The sequence below is a fragment of the Electrophorus electricus genome, chromosome 4 (genome assembly GCF_013358815.1).
Source record: "Electrophorus electricus isolate fEleEle1 chromosome 4, fEleEle1.pri, whole genome shotgun sequence".
Classification (NCBI taxonomy): Eukaryota; Metazoa; Chordata; class Actinopteri; order Gymnotiformes; family Gymnotidae; genus Electrophorus; species Electrophorus electricus.
This window is the reverse complement of record NC_049538.1, coordinates 4,859,529-4,886,476: the sequence shown is the minus strand read 5'-3', so window position 1 is coordinate 4,886,476 and position 26,948 is coordinate 4,859,529. Positions and strand designations below refer to the sequence as shown.

The window sequence follows — 26,948 nt, the reverse complement described above, 5'->3', positions numbered from 1 at the left end:
GCAATCTCTGTGACATACGAGTGTGTGAGTGGACACCAGAGATACAATGGTCAGCACGTCAGGTGACGTTTCGTGTGTGTGTGTGTGTGTGTGTGAGAGAGAGATATATTGTGGTGGGGGGGTGGTTCTTGTTGCCCTTCTCCTTGTTGAGGAGTATGGTGTGTGTTAGGTGTGTGGTGCCTGTGATAGGTGTGTGTGTGTGTGTGTGCGTTTGTATACATACTCTCTTTGCCCTTCTCCTTCTGCCCTTGTTACAAAGCACTGTGTGTGTGTGAGTGTGTGTGTGTGTGTGTACGTACTCTCTTTGCCCTTCTCCTTGTTACGGAGCATGGTGAGCTGCTGTTCCACTCTCTGTCTCTCCAGCTCTTCGTGTGTGTGTGTGTGTGTGAGTGTGTGTGTGTGTGTGTGTGTGTGTACGTACTCTCTTTGCCCTTCTCCTTGTTACGGAGCATGGTGAGCTGCTGTTCCACTCTCTGTCTCTCCAGCTCTTCGTGTGTGTGTGTGTGTGTGTGTGTGTGTGTGTGTGTACGTACTCTCTTTGCCCTTCTCCTTGTTACGGAGCATGGTGAGCTGCTGTTCCACTCTCTGTCTCTCCAGCTCTTCGTGTGTGTGTGTGTGTGTGTGTGTGTGTGTGTGTGTGTGTGTGTGTGTGTGTGTGTACGTACTCTCTTTGCCCTTCTCCTTGTTACGGAGCATGGTGAGCTGCTGTTCCACTCTCTGTCTCTCCAGCTCTTCGTGTGTGTGTGTGTGTGTGTGGTGTGTGTGTGTGTGTGTGTGTGTGTGTGTGTGTGTGTGTGTACGTACTCTCTTTGCCCTTCTCCTTGTTACGGAGCATGGTGAGCTGCTGTTCCACTCTCTGTCTCTCCAGCTCTTCGTGTGTGTGTGTGTGTGTGTGTGTGTGTGTGTGTGTGTGTGTGTGTGTGTGTGTACGTACTCTCTTTGCCCTTCTCCTTGTTACGGAGCATGGTGAGCTGCTGTTCCACTCTCTGTCTCTCCAGCTTCTTCGTGTGTGTGTGTGTGTGTGTGAGTGTGTGTGTGTGTGTGTGTGTGTGTGTGTGTACGTACTCTCTTTGCCCTTCTCCTTGTTACGGAGCATGGTGAGCTGCTGTTCCACTCTCTGTCTCTCCAGCTCTTCGTGTGTGTGTGTGTGTGTGTGTGTGTGTGTGTGTGTGTGTGTGTGTGTGTGTGTGTGTACGTACTCTCTTTGCCCTTCTCCTTGTTACGGAGCATGGTGAGCTGCTGTTCCACTCTCTGTCTCTCCAGCTCTTCGTGTGTGGTGTGTGTGTGTGTGTGTGTGTGGTTGTGTGTGTGTGTGTGTGTACGTACTCTCTTTGCCCTTCTCCTTGTTACGGAGCATGGTGAGCTGCTGTTCCACTCTCTGTCTCTCCAGCTCTTCATGTCTCTGCTGTTCCAGCTTCCTCTTCTGCTCCAACTCCTGCTGTCGCTTCACTGCAAGCAACTCCTGCTGCTGCTGCTCAGACAGACACACACAGAGCCAGGGGGCAAAGATGAAGAGTACTAGCATCAGCCCACATACGTCATAACCCCCATCTACTCACCCACACAGACATCAACATCATCAACAACAACAACAACAACAACAACAACAAAAACGACCCACACACCAATCCACACTCTCTTCCCCCTTCACACACACACACACACAAGCTCTGCTCCCTCATGTCTACCTGAACATGCCAAAGCAGTACTCAACAAACTGTCACTTCCACACACACACAATCCTAAAACATCCACCTACACCCTGTCCCCCCCCATACACACACACACACACAGTCACACACATACACACACAGCCAGCTCAGCTCCATTCACACATACCCTACCCACTTACATAAAGTCTGCCCACACACACCCACACCCTCCACCAAGAATTCAAGATGCCTGCCTAACCCATTCACATACATGCTTCTCATCTGTCCCCAACACACGCGCACACGCACACGCACCTCCACACGCATGCGCACGCACACAGACACGCACGCGCACATACACACACACCTTGAGGTGTTCCTGTAGCTGCACCTCGTGCTGGCGGGTGAGCACCTCGTGCTGTTTCTGGAACTCGGCAAACAGCAGCTGTTTCTGCAGCTCCTGCTGCCGTTTCAGTAGCAGCAGCTCGTGCTGGAGCTGCTGCTCACGGAGCGCCGGGTCCACGCCGCTCAGGGCACCCAGTCGGGGCTCCGTCCGCAAGTCCACGGGGCCCCCGCCAACCCCATCCTGCTCACCTCCACCTCCACCTCCCCCACCCACCGGGCTCTGCATGCCAGAGGGCAGAGAGGTTTTCACCTCCACCACTGCAGGGGGGAGAGAGAGAGAGAGAGAGAGAGAGAGAGAGAGCACAAACTCCATTAGCAAGAGGCCATGGCTAGCATACAGTGCATGCAAGGAGACGCCGACTGCATTTTGCTGCGTTCTGGTTCAGGCCCAACTGACAGTTCCCAGTCCCCCTGCAGTCAGCACAAGGCCCAGCATGCCGTGCCATTACCCAGAATCCTCCCTGCACCAGAGCTGAACAGCGTATACATCAGTGTTATACGGCGGCAGACTCCCTGTCTGAGGCTAAATGGAACCCAGGGAGTGGAGGCCAGTCTGTCTGCCACAGCCCCCTCTAACTTCCACTCTACCCGTCTCCGTGGGCCGTCGCCATGGCAGCCAGCGGTCAGAAATCCAAACTGCACTCGCCGCTGGCAGGCACAGATGACCCCGCGAACGACCCAGCTAATGCGCTGGCTAGCACACCGGCGACCTCCATCCGCTTTCATCTGTGGGAAATTATAATGGATTATGGTGCGCAGCTGCGGTCACGGCTGCGCGTCTGCGCTGCGTCTCCTCCGGTTAGGGCAGCGTTCCTCTCACCAGGACCCTGGGGCGGGAAACCAACCGCTCTCTACTCTCCTGTAAACATGCCCGGTGAAGAGCAGAAACAGACAAACTGCCTATAATCAGAAATGAACCGCTGTGGGTTTTCATATAGGACCTGCTGTACTCAAAGGGAAGTGATTTCCAACTAATCCTGCCCCACAGTTCCTGCAAACAACCACACTGGTATTGGCGCCCTCCGAGAGCATAACCAGTATTTATGTGTGAGTACGGTATACTCCTGCACAACCTCATCTGGAATAAAACTCTTAATGTCTTAATGCCGTGTGATGGATTTGTGCTGAGAACAGGAAAAGCCACAACAAACCCACAGGCCTCAAAGTCAACCAGGGAGTCTCTGCGAAAGCCCGTTGGCACAGCGAGCACTGGGTGGCAGGCCTGTGTGTCCCAGTCCCCTGGCGTGAGTGGACCCCTGGTACTGTTCAGTGGGCATGGTGTGGGCGGTCTGTGTGTCCCCTGTGAGTCAATGGCTGAGGAACTGATGCCCAGTCAATGAACACTGACCAGCTGCCATAGGTACTGCTACACCTGGCTCCACCCCCCCCCAAAAAAACTCTGTCCATTCGTCTGCTGCAAGAAAAAATGTGCTGCAAGATAACCAAGAAGAACATGCAACGGAACACAGTTCAGTAAGAAGTCCTCAGTCTAGCGTGTCGCTCGCCCACACGCCAACCATCACGCCAGCTATTTCAATCCAGAACACAGCGTCAGCCATTTTTGCGGTGATCGGTTATGCAGGAGCTGCTCGGGGGGGGTACGGTGCACTGGCCACATGTCCACTGAAACTCCGCATGTACGTGACGAACCACACTGCACATTGCTCCCAACCTGGAGCCAGAGAAGCCCAGCCTGGAATCCATGAGAGTTGGAAAGCCGGAACGTTGGAGAGCCGGATCAAGCTCAGCGAGGAGCTAAGGCAACAGAGCTCACGTTAGCACAACGGAAGCGCTCCAACAACACACACTCTGGAGCGTGTGACGCTGCTGTTCTTCGGCCTGTGGGGGTCTCGGGTGTAAGATGAGAGCAAGTCACACTCCCCTCAACCAGCCATGCCACTAAGAACATATTATCCCACCCCAGCACCGCTGGTCACAGCCCGTCCCTATCGCGACGTAGGAGACGCGATCAGCTTGCTCAGAAATCAGATTAACCCAAATGCTCTGCTGGCCGAGGCAGTGCTAAATATAACCAACCCCCTCCCCCACTCGCTACGGGCCCCGCTGACCATGCCGGCACTCTGACGTCAGAGCGGGACTGGGGGTGAAGGTCGCCAGGGGCAAGTGCTTGTCCTGTTAACCAGATCAGTGCTGATTTACCCCCACTGTGCAAGCTGCCTGTGAATGAGCCCGAGGCGGAATCCTGTATTCTTAAAACACCACAAACACAAGAAAAAGGCTTTGTTATTATTTATTACTCGTACTGCCACTGTCTTCCAAATAATCAGACCAAGAAGCTGGAAAGAATAAAGATGCATTTCTGTGAATCCCGACAGCCCGGCCTCCTCCTCCTGTGCCATACCCAGAAAACCACCACAGGGAATACCGTGGAAGGTGCTGTACGATGGAAAACCACCACAGGGAATACAATGGAAGGTGCTGTACGATGGAAAACCACCACAGGGAATACCATGGAAGGTGCTGACAAGGATGCTGGAGAGACAGCTCCTACATGTCTCTCCCTGCACAGCCAGCTTCTGGATATTCTTCCAGCAGTACGCGTACCAAATTGGAAGATGTCCATCCAATTTGGAATTTTTGCAGGTGGGAATACAAAATGTGGATGCGAAGAAGGAAAAACCGTTTAAAGGTTATTTTGGTTTGTTTTTTGTTTTTGTTTTTTTTGATGATGAAGGTATCAGTTTATAAATGGACACGTTGCCCATGTTGGCAGATGTTTAAAGCAGACCCTAAATGAGGCAGGACGGTGGGGACCACCTACTACAGACATGGTGTGGACAGGAAGATGCAGAGAAGCAAGGAGAGACAGAGGAGGGAACTGTGATTAAAGGATGTGTGTGACTCAGTTCAGCTCGCCAGGCTGAAAGGGAGAGAGAGTGGGAGAGGGAGGGAGAGAGAGAGAGATAGAGAGGGGGGAGAGAGAGGGAGGGAGGGAGGGAGGGAGGGAGGGAGAAAGAGAGAGAGAGAGAAATCCTGTTAGAACCTCTGGCACAAGACAAAGTGAAACAGCAACCGCCCCCCATGCTAATCAGGGACACCCTGGGTTTTTGTATGGATGGGAGCAGCCACTGGTGGAGTGACTCCCCGAATGGGATTCCCTCCGCAAGGCACTGTCTCAGCTCCGTTCTCACTGACTCCAGGGTGGACGTCAGCTGTAAGCATTTTCCAATTAACTGTTTACAGTGGGAACAGTAATACTGGCCAGAGGGATGAACAGAGAGGACGCCTGGTCCAGGAGGGACAGACAAACAGAGAGAGAAAGGATGAGACAGACACGGAGGGCTGGGGAAGGGGACGCACGTTACGGCTCGAACATCCGTGAAGCCAAAACTAGCCGAGCAAGCCATAAGAGGATGGTTACCTGCTCATAAAGACAAATGGGGGAGAGGTTTCAGCGCTGACCTGGAAAGGTGGCAAGTGCAGAGGTGAGCAAGCGGTATGGTCAGGGGTGGGGGGCTGACCTGCAGATGAAGAAACCGACTAGGGCCAATCAATGGTTCTGGGTGTAAGGGAGCAGAGATTAAGTCCTCATCAGATTATATCCTAGTGCCCAGATTACTGTAATCACCCACAGGGACTGTTAAAAATAGACTCCCCTCGCCCCCATCCTGCCAAGCCGCTGGTTTTGGAGTGGCCGTGTGTCACTATCAGCCCGAGCTTCTTGTGCTAAGTGGGAGATTTTGTTGCTCTCAAGGAACAGGAGTCTGGGTTTAGGAGTTCCAGTACAACAACAACGCACAGCATGAAGGTAAAATATTGTATTTGCGCAGTTCCGAATTCATGACTTGGTATTTAAAATGGGATTTGACCTGAACACGAGTGTGGATGAGAGCATGGAGGGGCGTGGCCAACACGATGAGAGCATGGCTGCAGAAGGGTGGAGAGGTCACGAGGTCAAGAGGAGCAGTGAGGGGGGGTGTGTGCGTGTGCACATTCCATCATCACAAGCAAAGCGGGAATACCTGTGGTCTTTAAAATCCCCGTCCCACACGCGACAGTAATGTCAAGTTACAGTGCATCATGATTTGGCCCTGTGGATCTCAGAACCTCCACTTGGACTTTCCTCTGCCATTCCAGCCACACCAGTGTCGCCGCCCACCACATCCGTGACCACGCCCACCGCAGCCACACAAAGGAGGAAGAGCACTCACTGTGCGTCTTCCCTTTTGCTTTGAGGTGTGTATCAAAATGGCTACCCCGTCTCCAGGGGAGAGAGAGCGGCTCTCCGACAGCTCCGAATGGCACCTTGTGCATTCCTCTCCCTGCCTCTCTCCCTCTCGCACGCACGCACGCGTGCACACCCTCTGTTTGTCTCTCTTCTCCTCTGCTCCCACGTGTTCCTCACCCTTCATCCCTCTCCTCGCTCCCAGTGGAGATTAAAGGCACGCTGTGACAGAAGCCAGAGTGTGCGTGTGAAACACTGGGTTATAAATACGCTGGGATTAATAATGCACCGGGAGAGGGGGAGGGGTTGGGGGGGGGGCCGCTGCGCTTTTAAAAGGGAGCGCTTCTATTTTGGGTTCCTGCACATTTTCAGCCGCCGCAGTAGCTCCCTGTGCGTCTATACACGCACGCGCACGCGCACGCACCATTTCGCTTTCTTGGGTTCTTTCTGATGTGGTGCTGCAGACTCAGTGATGATGGAGTGTGAAGAGGCTCCCTGCAGGCCTGGATGAGAGACAAGACGGGGTTCCTGATCCCGGCATGAAACCGGCCCGGCCGGTCACGCTGCCCGGGGTCCGCGTGGCCGTCCTCGAACGGCCCAGTCCCAGCCGGAAATGGTGTGACACACGCCAGAAGCGCAGACTATGGCTAGACCAGCGAAGATCTGTGGCGACGCCGGCCGTCGACCACAGTAAGCCCTCGTGTCGACTGCGGTGCCCTTACGCGGTTATATATAGCGTCAAATAGAAGATCAGGAGCGCACGCCAAACGATGAGATCACAAAGAGGTAAAAGCAGAGAGAAATCAGCGTGGGCGCGCACGGAAAATTCAAATGGAGCTCCTTAAGAGCCAAGAACAAGTCAGTTAGCCAAGCACCAAAGATGAGCAGAGCACAGAGGAGAGTCCGCCAGCTAGCCAGAGACGACGGGAGGCAGGCCAACAGATTCCTGTGCAGAACAGCAGCCACCAAAACGGGCGGTTTCCGTGAGGTTGGGAACGTTTCCGCGAGGACGGGAACGTGTCTGTGTTCATTTTTCAGCTGTAGATTGCACTACACAGTTATCCATCAGAGGCCTCCTTGGGGAGCGCGTCCCTAAACTAGCTGCAGTCTCCTCCGCTCCTCTCTCCTGTCGCGCACCCCGTGGGTCCCTCCCCCCCACCTCCCTGGGGCCTCCGCTTCTGGTTCTGGGCTCAGTCAAAGGAGAAAGCAGCAACACGAATGACACAGTTTGCTGGCATCGTTCACCACCCCCACACCACACACACACCCCACCACACATACACACACACGCATACAGTCTTTTATTTTTGGCAGCAGGGGCTTGGTTTAGACACCCGGCTGGAGGGATGGATGGTGTGAGCAGAGACAGAGAGAGAGAGAGAGAAATGCAGAAAGAAAGACATACCAAGAGAGAAAGAGAGCTAAGGAGTAATAGTGGGTGGTGAGAGAGACTGTGATAGAGAGACTGTGTGTGACAGAAAAATACAGGTAGAGAGCAATAGGGAGAAATAGGAGAGAGAGAGAGAGAGAGAGAGACAGACAGACAGGCTGAGGAAGAAGAGGTGGGACCTCAAGGACATCATTAATAAATGAAGGCGCTCTCCCTGTGGAGCTCGGCACGGCGCTCACTCGTTATGCTTCTGGACGGCGCTGTGAATTATGGGAAATGCTTCCCCCGGCACAGAAACAAAGCAGAAGACGACAAGGTCTGGTCCGGCGATAAATCACCGTGCGAGCAAATATTTAGACCTCTGCGAGCGCAGTCAGACTGAGGTGAGACTGTGTGCTGCATTATCCTGGAAGCACAAAAAAAAAAATGTGAAAAAACTTCAAACATGGAAGCACTAAACTGCACAATGTTGAAAAGACGACGTGCAATCTGAGAAACTAAACAGGCCTGTTTTCAGTCATCCCGCGTCATAAGTCATTGCTCCTATGACCGGGGCTTACAGGCCGTTAATGGACAGGGTTCGTCTTGCTACCTGCCTCTGTACGCGGAGACGTGAAGACCAGTGAGCCGCGGCCCCGTGGACCAAAGAGGCTATAGGAACCAGCACAGCTCTGCTGCTGTCTCTCAGGACACATCCTTCATTACTGCAGTTTTCCAGCCCTCCTCTCGGCCCTGAACAACCCCTCACACCCCCCATACCCCCCCCCCCCAACAACCGCCCCCTCCCTGCCTTTTTTAAAGGCTGTTTTGCAGAAAGCCAAGCTTACGTCATGGTTATTTTCTCTAGCGCCGCTACACCGAGTCCGCTTCTGAGAGAGAGAGAGGGGCATGAATATTGCTTTCCAGAAATAGCACACAGCAACGTGCGGTAGGCTGCCCTGTCAAATCTGTTCTGCGTCCTTTCCTTGTTAGCTGCGCGCAGGAGAGAGGTAGTGGGGGGGCAAGACAGAGACAAGAGACAGGTAACGACAGAGAGGGAGGTGTGCAAGGTAAAGAAAGGGTGAGAGAGAGAGAGGGGAAGAGAGAAAGCGCAAGATAGAGAGAGAGAGAGAGGGAGAGCGAGCGCCCAATCACAAGCTGGTCTGATCCAGTCATCGGTTCTGGGGAAATGGTGCCAAGGGAGATCAGACACAAAAAAAGAAAGAAAAAAAGACAAACAAACAAACAAACAGGCCAGCACAGGAGCGCCGGGTGTTCTGTAGACACAGGAGAGGCGTTTCTGGTTAATAAGAGAGCGGTTGTAAATAGGCAACGTGATTTATGAGACTCAGGAAGCGCCGCCTCCTCTCAGGTGCATGGTCGGAGACCCGGAGCACGGTGACCGGGGAGGAGCAGAAGGCGCCGTTAGCCTGCGGACCCCTGAGGTCTGGGCTACTCGACCTCAACGGACATCAGTGGGGAAATTAATAAAAACACCCATTACAAACAGCAAAAATCTGAACGGTTTGGTTAGAGTACACATTTCATTCAGTCCTAAACTCCCACAGAATCATTGTGCGAGTTCTCCTCCTCGCACAGAGAGCTCCTGGACACTGCTGTGGGCACCGCTGCCACCTCGGGACCTTTGGTGGAGTGATGGCCTAATCACTCACATTCACCTTACTCCTGTTTCCATATTCACACAGATCAGCGACACTCAGGAAGGACTTTCGTCCAGTGAAGTCTGTAGGACGTCTTACACTGCACGGCGCTGTTAGAACCCCACACCCTCAGAGATGACAGCGTATGACCATGGGAGCCCATCTTTATTAAAATATTAACGTCTTCGTTTTCAATATTCGGCCCATTTTGTGCACCCTATAATTGTAATTTGACGAATTCATAGCAAAGTGACAAACGCGTCTGCCATTTAGCTCAGGGAAGTTGCACCTTTGAAGTCTCCCCGACTTCGTGCTGAAAGGAGCAGGACAGGATGTCCACCACCGTCAGGGCGTCCCACTGATGTCCAGCTCCGCTTTCCTCCCTACGTGACCCGTGGAACTGCTCGCGGATGGTAAAAATCCATGTCCCATCTTCCCCCTCCCTCCCCTTCCCCGAGGAACAGTGTCCCATTCACCACGCGCGAGCCGAGCGCGTTCTCTCCGGGCTTCAGCTCGCTGGGGGGGGGGGGTTAAGGAGAAGCCGATTGCGGAGCATAAACACTGAGACGATGAAATGTCATGGCTAAGTAGCAGGCTAAGAGCGGTCCACTGTTTACGTGTTCTATAAATGCACCGGCATTGACGTCAAACGCTTGCACGAGTGGAATGTTGTTTTCTGGGTAAACTTCGATGTGTGGCGCGGAATTCAGCTCACACCGCGCTACAGAAAGCGCAGGCAGGGAGGGGGTCCGATCCGCGCACATTGCAACCTGAAAGAGGGAGCGGTTTTTTCCCCCCCGCTCGCGTTATATAATTAGATTTCTTTTTTAACATTAAGCTTATAAGAGCTTTTGGACTTGGAGCAACAGTTTTAGATCGCTGAAGTAATTAAGACGGAGCTCTTCCAGGAAGGCGGTATGCTAATGTCCTAGAAAACAACAGCAATTTAATAACTTTAAAACACTCACCATCCAGTAATGCCATAAAACCAACAGCTACTCATAGTGCTCAAAGTTAATGTGACTGTTAAACAAGCAATGATCAGATGTTCATTAACCACAAAACCAGAGAACAAATGGGAACTGTAAAGTTTTGAAGCCTCCCAGGCCAAGTTACGGGCCAGTTAAGAGTCCCTGGCCCAGGCCAGTCACTATACCGTCCCTTCACAAGCTACGGATTTCTCGGAGGTTAAATCAGGCATTAATCAACCTCTTTCTCTCGTAATTCAGGAGCTGACGACTCAGCGCTTACTCGAGCGCACCGAGGGTGACTTGAGAGATGGGGGTTAGAACAAAGCACGCTAGCCCTGACACCAGTTTCGCTCGACACACACGCAGGCACACACGAAGCTGATGCTAACTGGCATTATAGCGAGATCGCGCTGGTGGCTCCGCGATAGTTGTCACCCATTGGGCGAGGAGCTCCTTCACCGGCATGGTGCCCGGAGCTGGAGCGACCTCACGTCCCCCAGTGATGAGCAGCGTTGTCACACGCAGCGTAGGCAGGTGCTTGTTCACGCAGCCCACGCGCAGCTACACCGAGGCCGGAGAAACGCTGTCCTCGCGCGCGCGCGCATCTTCATCCAGCTGCACCGCGCGCACGACACGAATTCAAGGGGTGACGTCTTTGTCCTCTCTCTGTCCAAAGAGAAGAAGCGGTTTCTGCGACCAAACGGCCGTGACGAAGGGCTAGGCTGCGCGGCATGCGCTCGGGAGAACGCGCGAAGCTCCGTGCCGTTCTGTCTGCTCGGCGTCCGGAACGCCGCTGCTCGTAAACACGGAGATGCGAAGCTGCAACTTAACGCGGCGCTTTCGCCGTCACCACGGGGAACGCCAGGCCGGGTGCCCTCGGCCGGAGAGGTGCTGGGGTCGTGCCGTGCACATCCACGCACGGTCGGACTGTGACGGGAAGCCTATTACTTTGGCAGAACACGGTGAAAGACTGCATCCGCCTGTGTCAGGTCGCCGGATGCAGTCGGTGCTTGCGGGGTTCAAGGACGGCCCGTATCTCCAGGGGACCTGAAACCCGCGGTCTCAACCCCTCACCTCTATATCGTCCCGAGTGCCTTTCTATAATAACACGCCAGCCTCCAGAAATATCTCGGACACCCATAATAGGACGATACACTACTCACACCTAATAATGGATCATATGAAGATGAGATGCAGACATATTCTTAGCATGTGTGTAGGGCAACAGCAGCTGAAGGGGCGGTTTCCTGTGTGAGGATTTTGGTTCACGGTGACCCCGCACTGGATTTCACAGTTCCTATGTTAATGCACGCCCTCTTAATAAAAATATACATCAGTGCAGCAGTAATATTGTAAATACCTGCTGTAAAGTCTAATTATTTCAGATGGGCAGAGCAGAGAGGAAGACCTTGGCCCTACCTGTTCATACTCAGCATGATATACTATACTGGGGTCCGGGCAGGGGCCTAGCGAACAGGCACAACATGCCGGAGGACGTGTTGTAACAGAACCATGAGGATGTGGTGGGGAGGGACGGGGCTCCACGGGTCAGCCAGCGAAGGCAGGAGCGGGGCAGCGACATTTAAATCGTCTGCGTCGTACAAGCAGCCCAACTGGAGAAGGAGAGCACAACCACACACCTCCCACACTGGCCCAGCTGAAAGCGCCCTACACACACACACACACACACACACACACCGCAGTCACATGGCTCCACATACACAAAGCACTGGCTGCGGCTGGACAGGCCCAAACCAACAGAACCAAGCCCAGCACCAGCACGCTGAACGGCAGCGCAAGACCGGCGCGATGATGCCAGAGTGAGTGGGGAGGGAGGCGCAGTCCAACGCCACAGTGGGACGGGGACGAGGATGCGTGGAATATTAGCATACATTATCATAGGGTACACCTTCACCCATCTATCCATCTCTCTCTCTCTCTCGCACCACATACACAGACAGACTTTTATACGCGCGCGCGCAGCTGTGGACAAAGCCTCCTGCTGGAGGCATGATTTAGGCAGTGCGTACCCGACAGCGCTGCGATCACATACAGCCTCAGCGCAGGACCAACTGTGTCTCGTTCAGTGGGGGGGGGGGGGGGGGGGGGGGGGAAGAGAAAACCTTCTGACATCACTGCTGCGTCACCTGGTGAATCTGTGCGCAAAAATGTGGCGCTGTGCGTGTGGGCAACCAGCTCAGAAAAGTGCGTCACATTCTAACATTACAAAGAAAGTTATGTGAAAGAAATGGCGCTATGTGAGCTCAAGACCTCACGCCGCGGTCCCTGAAATGGGGATGGCGTGTTTTCAGCCTTTATGAAATCAAAATGACCAGCAGTTACACACTTAAGACAATGTAAAACATATTGAGCAGATGTCAAAAATCAACACTATGCACTAAATCTCACAAACATTTGGGCTATGTGACATACATATTAGACATATTGTGTGATGACAGCAAAACGGCTCATTTCATATTATGCTTGTACATATATAAGAATATATAAAACTGTTAGATCTATGTTTATTTTGTTTGCAACTATAATTGAAGTTTTTTACTATATTTTTTCTATTTCCTTTTTATAATTCATACATTAATATTGAATATTTATTATATGCGTAAAGCATAATCTGCACAAGTTCTTAATAAAAAAAATATGAGTAAGGACATTTTATTTGTCGAATATATAATTCAGTGAAATAAGAAATAAACCTGTGTCTTTCCATGTGTCTTCATTTTATAAACTGTTTATTCCTTAAATTGACAGTAAATGTGCCGTATTGCAATATGGAGCATTATCTGGATATGAAATGACCAATATCATGGTATGAGATTTTGGTGATATCATGCAGCTCTATCAACACAGCAAGTAGCTTCTGCAGTATGCTTGTTCGTTTGTCCTAAAAAATATGGGTGTGTTTTAAAACTCATTAACTGATTTATTATTTATAGGCTATGTTTTAATTGCTTCTTTGATTTTTGCAATCATCTAAATAAAACAAGTAGCAGATCTGTCTGAATTTGGAGAGCAGTGCGAGGTAAACAACCAGGCAGCCATGGCAGCTCCCAAACCATAACAATTCACAGGGATCTGTCACCGGGGCTTCTCTGTTACATAACCAAGGTTTGATTAATTAAAACCTCCCAGAGCTCAGGCAGCCTATTTATCACCTCTAACATTTGTCGAAACATGCGTGAACGCACACGCGCACAACTAGAGAGTAGATTGCACAAACCATGAGCGATGTTTCTAAATCAGACTTGGCTTTTGCACCTCACAATGAGTAGCCTGAACCGAGCGGCACTGGACCCTGGATTATAAAGTCTGTAATATTATAAATGCAAATCTCACTTTCAGCAGCTGTTCACTCTGCTTTTCTGCTGATCTGGAACAAGTGTTTATTTTGTTTTATTTTAAAGCTGGATCCTGTCCTGAGAAGCACAAGTCCATCTGTTCCACTCCTGCATTAAGAAAATCTTTCCTACAAAATGTCAGGCATCTAATGGGGCCTCATACTGCAGCAGTGAGAAACAGCTGCCTCCAAAACAAACCCAGCCTCCGAACACACACACAGACACAGACGTCAGCGCAGGTGTAGTAATGATGGCGGTGGGGGGGTTAGTTTACTCTGATCGCCCTCTTATGTAACAGTGGCCCGGGTGAACCAATGGGACGGTTACCACATTGTGAACGTCTGAAGGTCGCGTTTCCTCCAGGCTGCTGCAGGTACGGGGCAGCAGTGCGCACTACACGGCCCAGGACTGCTCGGGTAGAGAGAGGGGCCTGCGTCGTGGAGTGTGATCCCAGCCATAGAGCCACATGGTCTCGGTCACAGAGCAGTCTTCGCCGCACAACCCCACCTTAGAAACGTTTCAGAAAAGAAACCACGACAGGTCGTGTGGCAGGACGCAGGAAGCTTCTATGACCCTTGTGCGCGGTGAGGAACACGCAGACACCTCTCCTCTGACAGATCTCCATCAGGCGCAGGAAGTCTGGCGTGGGGTTCACACCTCCTCATGGGAAATAAATGACCTACACGTCCCGGGTCCTGCTGAGGAACAGGGCCCACTGTGAGGCAGCTTCTCGTAAAGCCCGTTCCGTTGAGCACATCGCATTCTTTATGACTTTGTGAAAGCTGAGAGTGGGGGGTAGAACCTCAAACAGAAGAACTGCCGGGCGAGCGCGATACTCCATGCATGAGTCATTACAGTTACTGGCTGCCCCTCCATCTACAAAGGCCAAAGCCACAATGACTTTTACAAACGCCTCCGCCATCACATCTGTGACTGACAGACTGACCCACCGCTGGCCCGTCGTGGCTCAAAGGCGGGGGCGGGGGAGCTCCTCACTGCCTTCAGACCAGCCGTGCCCTGGTCATCCTAGCCACGGTCGCCAGCCACAGCCCTGAAAGGCTGGCCACAGATCAGTGGCGAGAGCAAACAGCTGGCGGCACAGAGGGCACGGCTGCCGCTGTTTGAACAGGTGTCAGACGGCCACAGCTGAGGCACGCGCGTGTGTGCGCGTGTGGTGGGGGGTTTTAGCGTCCCACGCGCTGTTGACTTGGCAAACTGGGGCAGGGCCGCCGAGGGACGAGGACATGCCGCACGTCTCCCAGGACTCAGCAGACACAGCATGTTCGCCTCCCAGAGGATAAGACGGAATCACAGGTGCAGAACAGCAGGAGGCTCGTCCGCCGGGTTAACCCTTGCACAGCCAGAGGGCTGCCGGCTAGCTAAACGCTGCACACACTACGCTCAGCAGGAAAATGCCTGGACTGTCGCTGGACGAGCCCTGGACGCGTGGACACAGATCAAAACCTGCTGGGCAGCCGCGGGTGCTGTAGCATGCACGCCACAGCCTGGTACGCCTGTCCAAACACAGCCCTGGCCAGCCATAACAGAATCAGCATGCAGCCACAACACAACAAATGTTTTTAGAATGACACAAATATCAACATCCCCCTCCAACTTCAAAGTCTCAGCGCACACACTCAGGACACAAGCGTTATGCATCTCTCTTTCTTTCTCTTCTCACATACAAACTCTCTCTCTCATTACTCTGTCACTCTCTTTCCCCCATCTCTTAATTTCCGCTCCTCATGCTGTTTCCTGTCTGTTACTCTCTCTCACACACACACACACACTCACACACTCACACACACTCACACACACTCACACACACTCACACACACTCACACACACACACACACACACACACACACACACACACACACACACACACACACACACGACCCGTCAGCAGCAGTAAAACACACACCCTCCCACACACTCCCACACACTCCCTCTTGTGCTCACCGGTGCTGGGCACGTTGGCGGCGTGCGGCTGGGCCAGCAGCTCCACGGGCTGCTCTCGGCCGCCGGCGCCGTCTGCCGGGAAACACGACTCCGTCTCATAGATGGTCTGCAACATCGCGCACAGCCCCGGGACGGTGGGTCTCAAGAGCATGCCAGTAGCCCTGCGCACAGCTCCTCGTGCACGGAGGGGTGCCTTGCACGACCCCCGGTGCACGATCAGCATGGGAATGGGCCGCTCCGCCCGTCGACACTCTGCCGCGCGTAGTTCTCCCCCCCGCCCCCCCCCCCCTCCCCGTTAATTATCGGCGTGCCGGCGACACGGACGGCTGCTGGCTCTGGGGCTTAGTCCCATGCTCCCGCGGAAATGTCGCTGGCAGGCGCGCTGAAGCCCGCGGAGGAGTCTCGGAGCAGCTACGGCTGGGGGGGAAGACCGCTCCCGCCACTCACTTGTCCAAAGGTCAGCGTGCGGCGTTGGGTGTGAACGGAAGGGAGTCACTCAATTAGAGGAGCCGAGAGATCGTCTCTTTGTGTCCCGTGAAGTCCAAACAGTCGGAGGAAGCCCGGATCCGGCAGCGGTCTGGAGTTGTGTCTGCGGTAACTCCGGAGTTTGACTGAGAGCGTTTCTGACAGTGAGACACAGAGTGGGAACGGCGGCGAATGAGATTGGAGCGGCAGAGAGAGAGAGAGAGAGAGAGAGAGAGAGAGAGGTGGTGGGGGTACAGAGAGAATGAGAGCGAGGTGGGGAGAGTGTGTGAGCAAAGGGATGAGAGAGGGAGTGCAAGAGATGAGAGAGAAAGAGCGTGACACAGACACACAGAGAGAGAGAGAGACGGAGAGGAGAAAAGCCACTGAGGCTGAGAGAGACACAGAGAGAAACGGTGAAGGAGAGACGAGAGAGAGAAAGAGAAAGAGAGAGAGCGCGAGGATGGCGAAGCGGAAAGTAGCTCACTGGGAAACGGGGAGGCGCGCGGAGGGTCTGGCCAACGATGGGCGAGTGGTCAGCTCAGCTCCCGCAAACGTCGCGCGCACGCCCTCCCCCAAGCCCAGCCAGCCCTAGCCTCCGCATCAACGGAGTTTGGACTGTTTTGTTGCGAACGCCCACACCCTCCCCTGCCGAGCGCCAGAGGGAGAGGGAGAGAAGGAGAGAGAGAGAGAGAGAGAGAGAGAGAGAGAGAGAGACAGAGAGAGACGGAGAGAGCGGTGGAGTGGAGCTGTGGAGTTTACAAACAGACTGGGCTGCTTCAGGGACCTGAAATAGCTACCGAGCGACAGGGGAGGGGCGGGGCAACGATATAAATAGAGGCAGGAGCTGAGAGCTCGCCTGGAGAGAAGGAGAGAGGGAGGGGGAGAGGGGGAGAGAGAGAAATAGATGTGTGTGAGTTGGTCTGAGTGTGTGCGTGTGTGTGTGCGTGTGCGTGTGTGTGTGTGTGGTGTGTGTATAAAGGGAGCTAGACTGGGGGAGGGGGTGAGCGGGAGAGGCAGAAAGGGAAGGAGAGGAGGGCAGACTCTGTGTTATGCAAATAAACGGAAGCCAATCAAGAGCAGTGCTTTCAGGAGGCAGGAGGACAGAGCCAGGCTCCAACACCACCACCAAACCTTACCCAACGCCAGGGAACAGGGAGTCTGCAGATCTCTCACACACACACTCACACACTCTCACACACACACACTCGCACACACTCTCGCGCTCGCGCACGCGCACGCACAAACGCACACATTCTCACACACACACACGCGCGCGCACACACACGGTTTGTGATCTAAGGCGTCATCAGTCGGGTCAGTGCTGCATGCCTCTGCGTCAGCAATGTTGCCCAAGCAAACACAGGGGTCAACGTTTCACATGCGGCCCCCGCCGAACCCACCTTCCCCACCCCCCAAAAAAGGATTTTCATCTTTGTACTTAAACCCTCAAAAAGTCTGAACAATTTATTAGAGGGCTTTGCATGTAAATTAACAATAATAATAGAAGCACAGGGTAGAATATACTTTTTTTTTTTTTTTTTTTTACAACAAAGAATATACAGTTTTTTTGAGGCTAAAAGCACTGTGTGTTAATGGCACAAGTTACTTAACGGTAAATCACCCATTAAGCAAAATTAGTAAGAGGAAAATAATTTAATTCAATTTCTTCATTATTAGGTTTAATTTCCAAATGAAAACAGTGTCTGTTCACCCATTTCACATTAGAGAGGCCAGAATTAATGAATATTAATGGAGATGTTTTACTAAAATCCACAGGTAAGCAAACATTAGCATTAGAGCTGTGTATAAATTGGTAGGACTCCACTCAGAAGCTCCGGCGCCCCCTACAGGGCAGAGCTGCTCAGAGCCTGCCAGTGAGATCAGCAGGGCCGACCTCTGCCTCCTTCTAGGTCCGAACCGCCTGACTGTCCTGTTCTGTGTGGATTTGTTTTGTTAGGAACTGTGAATAGTTGCCCTCAGATCACAGGAATCAACTCTCTGTGTGCCAGTATTCTTAGAAATGACAGTCAGTCACCACTCACGACGTCCTGCTTCGCAGTCAGAACGGACTGGACTCGAGGACCACCTCGGATCAAAGGGTGTGACTGTCAAGTGCCTGTCCATTAAAAAAAATAAAGCTCCCTTGTTTAAAGCAACAGAGCAGATGCATATGTACTCTACTACTCTGTGCGTGTGTGTGTCTGTTCAATTGAATCTGTGATATAAAACTTCATACAGGTTGTGTGTTGAGAAGTAATGTCGTTTTATTAAGGTATTGCTTCTACTTACAGTCCAGCTCTGGTACTGTAGGGTGAAAGCTGTTACGGACACTACACTGTGAGTATAGTACTCCACTGTAAGCACTACACCAGCAGGATGGATTAGCAGGTGTGGCAGGTGTGTAGGAGACCATACATTGACCCTGGCGGGGGATCAGCACATACTGCTGCTCTCTGATCAGTTTTCGGTGTCCCCCCCCCACTTCTTTATCGCAAACATTCATTAGATGTTCCTCAGATCTGCCTCCAGTGTCACTACACCCTCCCAACCTGGACAATCCACCTGTTGCTCTTGAGAGCGTCGTAACGCCGACCAGCCCGGCCCACCGTCTTGACGGTCCATCCCCAAGATGAGGGGTATTTTTACAAGCTAAAATTCCCTAGACGGCACTTTCCATAAAAAAGAAAACAAAAAACAAAAAACAAGCCAAAAGCTTTTGGGCTAGACGGATGTGTGTGTGTGTGAGAGAGAGAGAGAGAGAGAGAGATAACTACAATGTAGGGCGAGCAAAGAACTGGGCTGAGGAGTACGCACTACCCCCCCAGCCGTGTTCTTGTCTCTTGGCTTGACTGGCTGTACCCGCTTTTATTTATAGGGACATCTACCTTTCGGACTGTTCTGACGTTAGCAGTGCTTATATTGAGGCGGTGGAGGGCGGAGGGAAGAGGGCGCCGCTCCTCTTCCAACACGGTTTTCCTCCTTTCTCTTCTTTCATTAATGAACTAAAGGTGTTAAGGTCAAGGACTTGAGTGCTTTGATGACTGCTCACATGCATATGCGCTTATGCCTATATATGTACATATGCACACGCACGCAGGCACGCAGGCACGCACGCACGCAGGCAAGCACGCACGCACGCAGGCACGCACGCACGCAGGCAAGCACGCACGCAGACAAGCACGCAAGCACGCAGGCACGCACGCAGGCAGGCACGCACGCACGCACGCAGGCAGGCAGGCACGCACGCACGCACGCAGGCAGGCAGGCACGCACGCACGCACGCACGCAGGCACGCACGCAGGCACGCACGCAGGCACGCAGGCACGCACACACATGCACAGGGTGTGTATGACTGTTCTAATGAAACTGAAAGCTTCCTGAAAGCTTAGTGAACTTTAGCTGGTGCACTAAAGTAAACAGGCTCCAATTCCACGAGGCTTCTTAACTCACTAACTTTGAGTTTGTACTGAACTTCTTCTTCTCGTCTGGTCCAAAACAAGACTCCGCTTAGCTGCACCGTGCCGATTTGCTGAGTATTAAGATGCGATGTGAAAATGAGAGTAGGGCTTACTTTTTGTTCCTGAAATGGATCTAGGCCTACCGCCTCTTTCTCTCTTTCTGTCTCTCTCTCCATCCCTCCCTCCTTCCCTCCCCCTCTCCCTCAGTCAGACGTAACCCAATTAAAGGCAGCTCTCCTGGGGGAGGCAGGCCTGCTCCTGAGGGGGTCTGGTGGGATCCACCAGCGAGGAGGGGCCGGTAAACAAACGCACTTGGGAGACTAAAAAAAAGTGTGTCAGACGTGGTCAGCACGGGAGCTCGCCGCCTCTGGATAACACAGAGATCCTTAACTAATCCCCCAAAGGCTACCAACGCTGCCTCAGCTTGGGCAGGAGGAGCAGAAATGAACACTAATTACCTACTCGTCCGCCGTCCGGCCCGCCCCACACGCTGAGGAGATCACTTGCAGAACTGCGCTCAAGCCATCAACTTCGTTTACTTTTTACATTTTTTTTTTAAACCCGGAAGAAATTGAAATTTTCACTTCTTTCAGATCAGGGTTGGCTTTATGGTGGCGTGCAGACTGTGTGTGGTCTGTCTCTTAGTTCAGAGCAAACTGCCCCGGAGGAAGACATGCCAAACAGGCCGCATGGTAGCCTGGCTCCTGCAACAGCCACCTGTTTCTGTGGAGACGGGATGTCCAACACCTTCCCTGACTGGTCCTAGACACACACATACACACACACCACACACATATCACACACACACCACATACCACACACACCCCGCACACACACACACACCCCACTTTGGCGTGTCCTGCCGCTGCTGGCATTCTGTTCGGCTGGAACCCGATCCAGCGCTGGCCGGCCCCGAGGCCTGCCAATGCGTTCCGCAGCACGGCAGGACGATCAATGAACACCGTGTTGGCCGTCCCGATCAGCTCAGGTACGAACAAGTAAGCGCGGTGGGAGGGGCTGGAGGCTTAGGGCCTGCGCCCCACACAGCAGCCCAGAGCGCAGGGAAACGGGGCCTCCAGCAGTGCTGTGCAAGGCCATGTCACACACACACACACACACACACACACACACACACACACACACACACACACACACAGGTACACATATACAGATATACATAAGCAAACAGGAATGAAAACATTACTGAAAAATATGAACTACACATATGAACGTATGAAGTATGAATAACACATACGAACATACAACTTCACATAAAATTAGAGGCAGGCAAACAACCTTTTTTGAACATATCATTTGATGACTCATATCAAGGCATAGACAGAATCCAAAGTGTGGATTCATACACACATAAAACACACACACACGAACACTCACACTCACACACACATTCTCTCTCCTCAAATAGAAGACAGTGATGACTCATTCACTGCACAGCTCTAACTGCACTGCCTTGGCAGATCTCACACACACACACACACACACACACACACACACACACACACTTCACTTGTTTCAAATATTAATGCAGTCAGGTAATGACAGAGATCTGGAAGGAAAAGTCTGAGTCCCTGCAGTATCTTAAAGATGGTGTCTCCCAGTAGTGAGAGCATCCTCATCTCAGCCCCGCCCCACCCCACCCCTGTGCTCTCACACTAGCCCACTCCCTACCGGACGTCTGCGCCTCCCACCAACCGCTCACTCCCTACGGGACGTACGTAACTCCCGCTAACAGTTCACTCCGTACGTAACGTCTGAGACTCCCGCTAACAGTTCACTCTGTACGGGATGCCCATGACACCTGCTAACCGCTCACTCCGTACAGGACGTCCGTGACACCTGCTAACCGCTCACTCCGTACAGGACGTCCGTGACTCCTGCTAACCGCTCACTCTGTATGGGATGCCCAAGAGTCCCGCTAACAGCTCATTCCGTACGTAACGTCTGTGACTCCCGCTAACCGCTCAATCCGTGCGGGACACCTGCGACTGCAGCTACGGATACACAGCTATGACGCTGACCGGCCTGACGGCATGAAGGTGCCAGAAGAGGGGACGAGTTGTGAAGGAGATCTGTTATTTGAATGATTAGTGCTTTCAATAACCAATGACTGACATCTGGCAGTCCGGTTTGCCAGGAGCGGGAGAGGAGGCAAAAAATAAATAAATAAATAAATAAATAAATAAACGAGGACATCGCGGATATCGTGTGCCGTCAAATATTAATTCATGCGCCTTCAGCTGGCATGAACTAGGGGAAGCAAACAGCTCTTCCTTTGATCATCAAAGATCTGGGGAAAGATTTCAGACACAACACGGAATCCAGACTGGAGTGCAGCTTCCTGTGTGGGAAGAGTGATGAAAACCAGCAGTGGGCCAGGGGAGGCAAGATGCTGGCGCAAGGCAGGCAGATGAGGACGCCCGCTAGGCTGGGTTCAGCTGCTCAACAACTGAGCGCCTAGCAGGCCGATTCACTCGTGACACAGCCGACGAGGCGGAGTCCCTTCCCAAGACAAGTGCCAAGGGGTTAACAGGGGTCACGCGTTACTGTACAGACACGCCCGCCTTCCACTGTGTACCCATACACATGCAGCAAAATGCCAGACACACTCGCACAGATGCAGAGGTTGCAGATGCATGCACGCACACACACAGCCACACAGCCCCACACACACACACACACACACACACACACACAGAGCCCCACACACACACACACAGAGCCCCACACACACACACACACACAGAGCCCCACACACACACACACACACACACAGAGCCCCCCCACACACACACACACAGAGCCCCCCATACACACACACACACACACACACACAGAGCCCCCCCCACACACACAGAGCCCCCCCACACACACAGAGCCCCCCCACACACAGAGCCCCCCCCACACACACACAGAGCCCCCCCACACACAGAGCCCCCCTACACATACAGAGCCCCCCCACACATACAGAGCCCCCCCACACACACACAGAGCCCCCCCCACACACACAGAGCCCCCCCCACACACACACAGAGCCCCCCCCACACACACACAGAGCCCCCCACACACACAGAGCCCCCCACACACACACAGAGCCCCCACACACACACAGAGCCCCCCACACACACACGGAGAGGAAGGACCAATGAATTGCCAGCCCTCGGGGCAGTGTTGGTGAGGAGAGGGGAGAAACAAGTAGGGGTTGCCACGGTATCCAGTGACATTCAAAGACGTCACCGGAGGGATGGAGGGTTAATAAAGGTCCGGGCGACCGTCACCACTTCTAATTAGAACGCACGGAGGCGGGGGGAGAGGCGAGAGCCTGGGGGGGGTTTGTTTGGGATGGAGGCAGTGAGTGATGGGAGCACGTAGGCGTGTTTGAGGCTGGAGGGCGAGGGTGCGACGTACACGGAGATCAGGAGAAAGGCTCTGGGCCTTGGAGCTCTATTGTGATATATTGCGCAAGCTGGACTATAATGATACGCATCACGATGCTCTGATGATACCGCGTTACTGCAGCATCACGGTCACGTGATGGCAACCGCGCAGGTGGCCGTCATCGCCACGAAGTTTGCCGGGCCCAAACGTTGTCTGGAGTTGCCCCGTCACACACATTTACACACACGACAAGGACAGCCGCCGTAAGCCGCGTTCTCACCACGGGAAAAATCCCGCGCTGGGTTTAAGCGAGGGGCGGAGCACGTATGGAGTGCGCAGGAGGCGTGGCAAGATGCAAAGCGGCCACTACTGTTCGTTTACAGTACATCGGGGACGGCAGGCGAGCGGGGCGGAGCTTGTATTTTCAGACGAACAGAGGGGCGGAGCTTGTATTTACAGACAAGAAGAGGGGTGGAGCTTGTATTTACAGACGACCAGGGGCAGAACTAGTATTCCCAGAAAGCCTGGTTACAGGTGATAAAAGCTCCACGAAGTGCACACTAACCAAACACGCCAAAGTGTATGTGTGATCCCAGTAAAGGTTAAAAACATTAACAGTAAATATCTGAGTTAACACACAGTGAAAAGTAAAAGCAAGGAGGGTAGAGACCGTTGAATGCTACCGGGTTGATTTCAAAATGCGTTTAACATGATGAACAGAAGGTGGATGTGTTTCATATATCAGACGTATTCTGCTCTGCATGAGTCCATGGAAACCTTTAGCCCAAGTAGAGTGGGGGAAACTCCGGATGAAGCACGCTCGCCGCTGTTTGTACCATCAGTGAGCAAAAGTAGACGTGAAGCTGGCCAAACCTCCTCTGTCAATGTCAAACGATCATTCTCTACAAGGCCCCATCTCCGAATGGACCGTGCCGCGGCGTCTGCCAATCCGGCGGCAGCACGCCTCTCTCAGGAGCTACACCCTAGACGGCCAGACGCACCAGCAGTGCTCCCTTGGAGCAGTTCGGTAATACTGTCGCTCCGCTGAGATCCTCCGTTAAACTAGACAAAGGGAACCGTGTCGGTTTTCCCGGCAACAAACATTAAGACCGAAATAAAAAAAATGTAAATTCCAGCAGGATGCCGACTGACTTTGCCGTTTTCACCGTGGAAAGGAAAATTCCCATGTAAAGAACACCATAGGAGGAGTTGGCAGCACATGCAGAATTAATGCAGTGTATACTGTCTTAGGAGTCATTAGTCAGTGCAGTTCTGTAATAGGAATGATGAAGTCTGGGCCAACACCACTTAATGTTAAAAACCCAGACTTTGTTTTATAACTGCGTAATTACAAGAGACAGTAAATCCTGAACATTCCCACTTAATAGCTGATCTATTTTTAAAGCCCAGCTTCCCCGCAATCACATTCATATACCAGTGTGTCTCAAACAGACCTCAAGGAACAAGGCTTTGCACAGTTTAGTGGGGTTTTTTTCCTCCTAACGGACGGATTGATTTTTAAGGTGCTGTACACGTGCAGCGTGCTTCGGCACTGCACCACACCGCGCTGCGAGATTGAGAACTCTGGCCTACGGAAACGCCAGTCTGATCGGGTGAGAAGAGAGACGCGCCTCCCTGCAGTCAGAGGGAGGGCCGCAGAGGTCGCCGTCCTCCAGCGCGTCCGTGACCACAGAGTCCGTGTCACGCGGCGGACGGACGGGTCGCGGCGACCTGCCGGGAGAGCGGGGCGGGTCAGAGGAACGGGCGCTTCCGTTGAGTGGACTCAGCAGACGCCTTCTAAAGGCAAGCCATGAAAAACGTCAGGTGTAAAAACAGAAGTGCTGACAGAGACAGACGCTCAGTAGTTACGGCGAGCCCAGTAGTACTGAAGCACCTTCCCATCATCCTGCCAGCACAACAGTGTGGCCCTAGTGGTACTGTGACTGGTCCTGGTCACAAACAGCCTGGGCTAGCAGGACGAAACGCCAGCCCCATTCACACAAGCCTTCTAATACAGGTTACAACAGATTCAGCCTTTTATTTCTGAACCATCAAAGACTTGTCCTCAGTTTCTGACGGTGTCTCCTGTGTCCTGTCCTGCCAAACTGAAATATGTACCCCCCCCCCACGCACGGAAATGCGCGCACGCACACACACGCACACACTTGTGTATCATTTTGGTCCCAATGAAACAAGCTCCCAGCAAGGAGGGAGGGTTTACTGATATCATTCAATCACTCTTAGTACACTCCACTGGAACATTGTAAACACCAATCAGAGTCAGCCAACTCCTCTGGAACACTGTAAACACCAATCAGAGTCAGCCAACTCCTCTGGAACACTGTAAACACCAATCAGAGTCAGCCAACTCCACTGGAACACCATAAACACCAATTAGAGTCAGCCAGAGTCAGTGGGCCCTGAATCAGCCTTAGCTATACCAGGGATGACACAGAACCAAAGTCGAACTGTGTGCACACGCGCTGTCGTGGCGTGTCCTCAGGAGGAGAGCTGTTAGATCAGAGTTAGAGGGTCCTTACCTGGCGTGTTGGACGAGTTCATGGACAGAGCTGCCCTGTGTCCTCCCCACTGGCTGAGAGACTCCGCGAGCGACTGGAGCCGGCGGCCGACAGAGCGTCGCAGACAGACGTGCTTCCGTGTGTGTGTGAGTGAGAAACGGGGCGTGTCCGTGTGGGGGGGGGGTGGGGGGTGGCTCAGCGCTGGGCGTCAGCGTCAGCGTCAGCCATGGCCAGAGGTGTCAGCAGGGCGTCACTGCAAAAGGCACAGACAAGACAGTTAACCGGGCACCGGCACAAAGCCATCCAAGCCCACAGCTGCTTTTTATACATCCCCTAAATGTGCTAGAACAAACCAGATCCAACTCATCTGCCAGCACAGAAACCCATCCCAGAACTGGTCACTGAATTTTAAAATGCTACAAAGCAATCTGTGAAGTCACAGAACTGTGCCATATCACCATGTGTCTGCCGCACGAAACACCAAATCTAAATCTAAACCGTGGCAAAAGTCTAAACCTCACCGCCAATGTCAGGAGAGACAAGTGCGCTAAGAGTTTCTAAGGGGGGTGGACACCAGAACCTCAAGCTTTTAAAAAAATGTTTGAAAAGAGAAGTACTGTAAAGTCATTGATGAGAAGTGGTCTCGCGCCTCCTCTAGGAGGAGAGCACCTGCCGGCCACCACAGCGGAAGGGCGGCGCATACCCCCGCCGCTGTGCTGGCGGAGGAGTTCTGGCGCTCCAGAGCTCTTTCTCCAGAGAGGGGGCAGCAGATTGACAGAGCGCAGCTAATGGGATGACTCACCCAGCCCCTGGTCTGTGGAGACGAGCGAACTGTAGTGCTGCATTACCCACGCTGCCTAGCAGAGGCTGGGCACGCAGAGCAGGGTACTACATTACCCACGCTACCGAGCAGCGGCCGCGCATTACCCATGCTGCTCAGCAGCAACTGCACACACCGCAGGGGTTTTGCATTACCCACGCTACCCATGAGACTACAAGCAGACTAATGCCCCAGGCTAATGGCACTGAGAGTGCTTTCGTACCCTCTGATCCAAGTGGTCACGTGCATGGCAGCCAATATTTTACTGTTCAAATCAATAACAAATATTACTGCATAATGAATGGAAGGTTTGAAGCTGATGTCACCAGAATAGAAATGATCAATGAAGTCATTTGAAATATGAATTCAAAAATATTTAAAACAAGGTGGAGACAAAAAAACCCCATAACAAAACCACAATTTCAAGTCCATTATAACAAAAATACTATCAATACTGTTTCATAAAGAACAATAAAACTGGTAAAGGTGTTCTGAATACATAAAAAATGTGGTCAATGTGATATTAAAATGCATTGTTTTTATGAATACATTATTATTCGCGTCATCATCGCACGTGACATATACAGCTCTGCAGAAGCTTGACTGTGGGAAGACTTCATAACTGCTCTGATGAGACCCAGGTCTGGGTGCCACAGTGTCCTCTGGCCTCACCTGCTGGCCAGAGCATGCAACTGCACTCACAGAAAGTGCTGCACGGCTCAGTCCCA

At 52.6% G+C, this 26,948-nt stretch overlaps 1 protein-coding gene across 5 annotated transcripts in view; it reads right to left on the bottom strand.

Annotated features, from left to right (window-relative positions):
* hdac5 (histone deacetylase 5) overlaps positions 1 to 26,948 on the bottom strand; it is a 62,893-nt gene that overhangs the window by 26,261 nt on the left and 9,684 nt on the right. For 3 of the 5 annotated variants that reach the window (XM_027021818.2, XM_027021819.2, XM_035525003.1), the window contains exons 2-4: positions 25,422 to 25,653; positions 2,020 to 2,315; positions 1,327 to 1,471 (exon numbers count right to left, since the gene is read on the bottom strand). In XM_027021818.2, the coding sequence (XP_026877619.2) occupies positions 1,327 to 1,471; positions 2,020 to 2,315; positions 25,422 to 25,443 (463 nt within the window). In that variant the 5' untranslated portion in view covers positions 25,444 to 25,653. Of the gene's footprint in view, positions 1 to 299; positions 745 to 1,326; positions 1,472 to 2,019; positions 2,316 to 15,562; positions 15,807 to 25,421; positions 25,654 to 26,948 lie in introns of those variants that run through there. The other 2 variants (XM_035525006.1, XM_035525004.1) reach the window with 2 other exon arrangements.